Source organism: Chiloscyllium plagiosum, chromosome 22 (genome assembly GCF_004010195.1).
Source record: "Chiloscyllium plagiosum isolate BGI_BamShark_2017 chromosome 22, ASM401019v2, whole genome shotgun sequence".
NCBI classification, from domain to species: domain Eukaryota; kingdom Metazoa; phylum Chordata; class Chondrichthyes; order Orectolobiformes; family Hemiscylliidae; genus Chiloscyllium; species Chiloscyllium plagiosum.
In genome coordinates, this window is record NC_057731.1 from 31002925 (window position 1) to 31009572 (window position 6648).

Consider the following 6648-nt stretch of genomic DNA (forward strand, 5'->3'; position numbering starts at 1 on the left):
CTCCTTCCACCTTTCGCATTCCCAGCGCCCCTCCCCCAAATCCCCTCCCCCCTACCTTTTATCTCAGCCCGCCTGGCACACTAGCCTCATTCCTGAAGAAGGGCTTATGCCCGAAACGTCAATTATCCTGCTCCTCAGACGCTGCCTGGCCTGCTATGTTTTTCCAGCATCACATTTTTCAACTCTGGTCTCCAGCATCTGCAGTCCTCATTTTCTCCCACTGTTGAGTTGCCACACATCTAAATAGAAAGCCCAAATTCATGAGAGGCGAGAGCTAATTACAGTTAGCCAGCTAGTCTATATTACTGAAAGAGGCACTCCAGCCACTCCTGGAAATTACTTAACTGTAAGACTTAACTCAATTGCAGTTGTAGATGAAGCTTGGACAGCTGTTATTTAATGATTCCAAATAGCTACAAACCATGCCAAAAACCTTAAGTTATTTTGCCAATTCTTTTAAAGTTTGTTTCCTTACTTTGCTGATTCTCCTGGGAAAAAGTTTCTCATATTTAACCTATCAAAAGCCATTATGATTTTGAGCAACTCTGTCAAATGTTGCCTTAAACCACTCTAAGGAGATCAAAGCCACTTTCTTATGTCCCTCCCTTGGATGATCATATAAATTGCTTACAATTTTCCTGTAAGTGAATGCTATTTAATTCTAATATTTAATTTGTGTGAAGATTGCGGCTGGATTAACGCTTGTTCTTTTTCTCCTTATGTTTTTGAACAGATTTCTGACAAATGTTATTTTTGCAGTAAATTACTAACAGTAGAAATAAAACATAAAAAATATTCTCTTTGCAGCCTGGACGTTTCCCCACGTTGCTCAAATGATTATGTTACAATATATGATGGGCCTTCAACAAATTCTCCTGCACTTGCCACAATATGTACTGGGTTAGGCAATGTATTTACATCATCATCCAACACTTTGACTGCTTATTTTCAATCTGATTCCCACAATACTGGTCCTGGCTTTTTTGCATATTACGTAGAGGTGTCGCCAGACAAAAGTAAGTACTAAATTACCTCTCTTGATCAGTGCTATTCAAATTAGAAAAATCTGTTGATGATTCAATATGTGTGACTTCATTCAGAAAGTTGGTAAGGGTTTACTAAGATCACTCGTATTACACTTCACACCATGATCTTGTTATATGGCGTTGCAAAACATATGAAACAAAGAAATAGGACACAAAATGAAACTCTGTGAGTGTTTATACTCCATGTGCGATTTTGTATTTCCTGTCTGCTTTGGCTCAGTCTTTCAATGAAAATTCCTATTCTAGTTTCTGTCATGTGCTCATCCACTTTTCATAAGAAATTACCTAAGCTGTGTGCCTTACCCATCTCCCGTGATAGTGTTCCACTCTCTGAGGAAATAAATTTCCCATTACTTCCCTATTAGATTGACTAGGAACTGACTCATATTTTGGGCCACTCTTTTTGGATTCTCTCATTGTTGCACTGCCCAGAAAATTCTTAATTTTGAAAATGTCTATCAGATTTTCCAGGTTTTTTTTTGGCAATAAACAATTGCAATGGTTCACAGCTCATGGTAACTATTATCTCTCAGTTCTGATACCATTCTTGTTCGTCAGTTTTGCACTTTCTCCAATATTTCTGTTTTAGACTGTGAGTGTAAAGGGATAACAGAACTGCGCTCAGTACTTTTATGTGGTTTTGCCATGGTGCCATACAAATTTAATGTAACTTCATCACTGGTGAATTACATACCCTAGAAATCAATCCTGTTCACACTTTAAATTGTTTTGTTGGTATTCGGTGATGTTATTCACCTGTACCCAGACTTACCATTTGCTTTTGCAGCCCACTTGGTCATTTTTATTGTTTGATATTTAAGTCTTATCACTTCTTTATAAGTGAAAATGCATTACACCATTTATATTTGTTAAAACTCATTCACCAGTGAATTGCCTGGTGTGTAAATGTAGTAATGTTTTCTAAATTGACATTGTTTGTAAATTTTGACATTGTGCTACTTGTTTCTTAATTCAGGTAATGAATATAAATTGGATGGGTCAAGATAGTGATTAAACGATTCTCTGGGCCAAAAGGGAGGGTTCAGTACTATCATTGGTCGAGTCCTGAAGGTTGGATTAAGGCTGGTGGAAGTGCTTCCATTGCCTTGACTAGTTTACTGTGAATGTGCAGTATACACTGCAGAGGGTGGTACGGGCAGGAATGATCTACTGTGTACTTCACAACCTGGTGCTGCAATGTTGAGGATCAATATTTCAAACAGAAGGACATGAGGAACATCAGCCCTTCTTAAATGATGAGGATTTGATGGAGCTTGAGGAAGAGGCAGTAAATCCAACTAAGCTTTTCATGGATGACAGGGCCATGAAGAAATATACAAGAGAAGCTGAGGAAAGCAACATTGTCACATCAATAACACATCTGCATGACCTCTATCACCATCTTGGGGTATCAATTTAGACTTGTTATTGTTCCTTGTGCCAAGCAAATAATAAACTGTGTTCTCTAGCATTTTGAATAGGATAAAGAGCAGAACTTTTCCATATACGCTCACTTGTGAGTGCTGGTATCAAGGATATCTTAGAGGCGTGTGGTCATGTTGTAGCCTGCCTTGCCCAGTAACCTTGATTGAGTACTGTTGTGCTATTTGGTTTGAATGGAACTGCGTCTTTCTCATTTATTCCCACTGAGAATAAAGCTGGCCAGTATCCTCCAGAATGTCTAGATGAGGAGGCAGTTGTGCCTTCATTAAAGCTAAGAGCCTGCCTTAGTAGATTTGATGTTGTTTGAAAATCTAAGTATGTGATGTCAGATCCGTTGGCCTTTTCATAAGGCTTCAGAGTCAATGTTAACTAACATGTCATTATAGTTATTTTCAATGGCATTTGTTTCAGTCAGAGACCAGATGTATCCTGCAGTGATCCTGATGCACTGACAACAAGAGGTTTGGCCAGCATGTTACAATGGGCAATTATCCTGAATCTGTAACCCTCCATTAAATCTCCAACTCTCAGCTAGTCAAAGATTTCAGAGGGTTCTGCTTCACTTACCTGTACAGTTACCCAGCAAATATTAGAAAGATTAAATACTAACAGGATTCCCAGCTGGAACTTCTGGGAAACTAGATATCTGACCTCAACCATTCCTCTTCTATGTCCATCTGACTCCCCTTCCAATCCCTGACTACTTAGCTGATCCACCGTTCTAACTGACCCGACCAACCGCTTTAGCCATTTACCACCCTATCCCCTCAGCTACCCACTTGTTTCCTTTCGCAGCTACGTTACACCTTCAGTCTGGCTTCTCAAAGAGACTCTGTGACTCTTTCTTATTTGAATATGACAGCTAGAGCATAAACAGGGAATGTGTCATCTACAAAGCATTTTAGGAAACAAAGTAGATAATCTTTCATTTGGATAAAGCATAGGGGATCAGTTCTTATCTTCTTTTGATTAAGTATAAGTTGTACCAACTTTTATTGAGGAATTCTTATCACAAGACCAATTGAGAGTTCTTGCCAGATCTTATCAAACACGCCACATTAATTGCCTTTCTTGCCTCAATGGCATGTATTATGTTCAAATTCCACCCCATCTAACCATGCTCACTTCTGAAACAACTTGCATATCTGCCTAAAGACTAGCTTTCCTTTCGTCACACCAACATCTCAGGGCACACTCCATGGGCAGATGCACCCCAACTCCTCAGACATTGTCATCTGACATGTGCCAGTCTCTTTGAACTCTCATGGCACATGAGTATTGCTGAAAATGTACATTTTGTTGAAGCTTTTTACCTTGCACTCATCAGGATAATTTCACTGAAAAATTAATCAGTGAATGGTTGTCACCTATTTTGTTGAGTTGAAACAGACACAGTGCATTTTTCTTTTGTCTTAATGTATTGCCCTTTGTATTAAAGTATTACCTACCAGTGGAAACAACTGTGCCACACAGAAAGCCCAACTGACAATCCTAAATTGGCTATCAGTGTAATTATTTACATGTTCAGGATTATGCACCAGTTGCAGAAGCACATCAGACGTTGTAAGGCTTGCAAGCATGGGTTTGGGTATGGTAAAGATAAAAAGTAAAGCTGCCATAGTTCTTCAAGATTTGGAGTTGTCGGTGTTGGACTGGGGTGTACTAAGTTAAAAATCACACAACGCCAGGTTATAGTCCAACAAATTTAATTAGAAGCACTAGCTTTTGGAGCGCTGCTCCTTCATCAGGTGGTTGTGGAGTACACAATTGTAAGACTTTATAGCAAAAGTTTACAGTATAATGTAACTGAAACTATACATTGAAAAATTCCTTGATTGTTTGCTAAGTCTCTCATCTGTTACAATGACCATGCTAGTTTCACTTCTTTCATATGTAAATCACAAACTTTTTTTAAATGTTACATTCTCAGGCTAACTTTAACAATTGGTGTCAGCCCAGATAACATGTTGAAGGTGTTAGCCTTCTGTGTGCTTTTGTCTGTGCCATAATGTTTAGACTGATTCAAATCTAAAAAATGAGTTTAGAGTCTTACATGGATTCATGCAGTTTTTGAGCAAAGTACAATGTAACTCTGCAAGTACAAATTCACCCCAAAAATGTATATGTGTATGTGAGTTTGTGTGTGTTTTTGTGTCTGGGGTAGGGGGTTGTGAGTGTCTGTGAGAGAGCGTGTATATGTGTGTATGTGAGTGTAAAGGGGTCTACGTTTGTGAAAGGGCGCATGTGTGAGTGTGTCTCTCTCACTTTTTCGATTAGAATCAGTCTAAACATTATGGCACAGACAACAGCACACAGGGGACTAACACCTTCAACACATTATCTGGGCTGACACCAATTGTTAAAGTTAACCTGAGAATGTATATGAAAGAAGTGAAACTAACATGGTCATTCTAACAGATGAAAGATTTAGCAAACAATCAAGGTATTTTTCAATGTATAATTTCAGTTACATCACACTGTAAACTTCCGCAATAAATTCTGTTTCTTACAATTGTGTACTCCACAACCACCTGATGAAGGAGCAGTGCTCCGAAAGCTAGTGCTTCCAATTAAAACTGTTGGACTATAACCTGGTGTTGTGTGACTTTTAACTTCATAGTCCTTTGAGGCCTTGGACTGCTGTCCATTAGAGAGAGATACAACTGGTGGTGATTTAACCCAAAGGTTACCATGCCTCAGGTGAGGCGAGAGGTTGAGAAAGAACGTCTTTTAGGGTAACTTCAGCTGGTGCAGGAACTGAACCCAAGCAGTTGGCATCAGTCCATATTGCAAACCAACTGTCCAGCCAATTGAGCTAACCAACATCTGTACCTTGTTTGTTACAAACAGCTGAAAGAATTTGTTGTTCGATATGATCTGCTGGCTTTTGTGTCATACAACCCACATTGTTGGCATCACACTGGACTTAAATTCCTTTACTATATTGATCATTGTGTGATAGGCAAAATGTCATTTTAGTTTGATGGTAGTATCCCATGAATGACTAAAGTCACTTGTGTTATTATTGCATAGTAGCAGTGTAAACAGCTAGCTTTACCTGTTGCTCAAACCTTTGAGGCACCTTACCCTTCCATTGTAAGCTGAGATAAACGGGCACTTCACAGGACCAAGAGTTACTGATCTAGTGCTTTTCATGAGTTTGCATGACACATGATCTGGAAATGCCTGATCAAGTTAGCCATTATCCTTTAGGCTGTTTGTTCACCATGCAAACCTGATGCTGAAATAAAGTGTATTTGAGACATCCTGGAGAAAAATATTGAAAAACGAAGATACTGCCTATTTTCTGCTCCTACTTTGTTTTAATTTATCCTTGTTACTAGGTGCACAATGTGGAGGGAGGCTTGATCATGTGCGTGGAACTTTTGCCAGCCCCAATTATCCACATTATTATCCAAATAATATGAAATGTACATGGTATATATCTGTGGATCATGATGAAAGAGTAAGGTTGAATTTCATTGAGATTCAGTAAGTAATTATGTTTCCACTTGCTCATTGTGACTGCATACTTAAGAGACATTTATTGTTTAATAACTATTCCCAATGGATTAATTTTAAAGGCATCAACATTTTATGTTTGCAGTTTTAAGCTGATGTCTACCCCCATATAAGAGGTGTTATATCAATTAAAAGCACCATCACAGTGATCTGTCTCATGTGAACTTTACAGAATGGAAAGCAATCTAATTTATTAATAAAGGCTCTGAAGAAGGGTCACTGGTCCTGAAACATTAACACTGATTTCGCTCCACAGATGCTGTCAAGCCTGCTGAGATTTTCCAGCAATACCTGTTTCTGTTTGTGTATAATTTATTGATGCTTCTGATCAGTTCCTCTCAGCTTCTCACTGCATCACAGAACCACAAAAAATTATTCGGGGACAGTTATGGCCTGATAGCGGATGTAGGGATTGCAATGAAACATCAACCCTCACCTCTCTCTCTTGTGAGGTAAACAATTTGTGAATCCCCTGCTAGCTGCTCATCACAAGAACAGTGCTACACAGCTAAGTACCACATGCACTGCTCAGTGGCTGCACATCTAAACAGAGGGCTCATTCCTACTGGAGGCGAATACTTCTCATAGTTACCCATACTGCTTGAAGCTAGCATACATTATTTAAAAGGGCAATGTC

At 39.0% G+C, this 6648-nt stretch overlaps 1 protein-coding gene across 1 annotated transcript in view; it reads left to right on the forward strand.

Moving 5' to 3' along the window:
• Nucleotides 1–4099, forward strand: part of LOC122561394 (deleted in malignant brain tumors 1 protein-like) — a 61092-nt gene extending 56993 nt beyond the window's left edge. The window contains exon 14 of the mRNA XM_043713158.1: nucleotides 3928–4099. Within this exon, the coding sequence (XP_043569093.1) occupies nucleotides 3928–4099 (172 nt within the window). The remainder of the gene's footprint in view (nucleotides 1–3927) is intronic.
• The last annotated feature ends 2549 nt before the right edge of the window (nucleotides 4100–6648 follow it).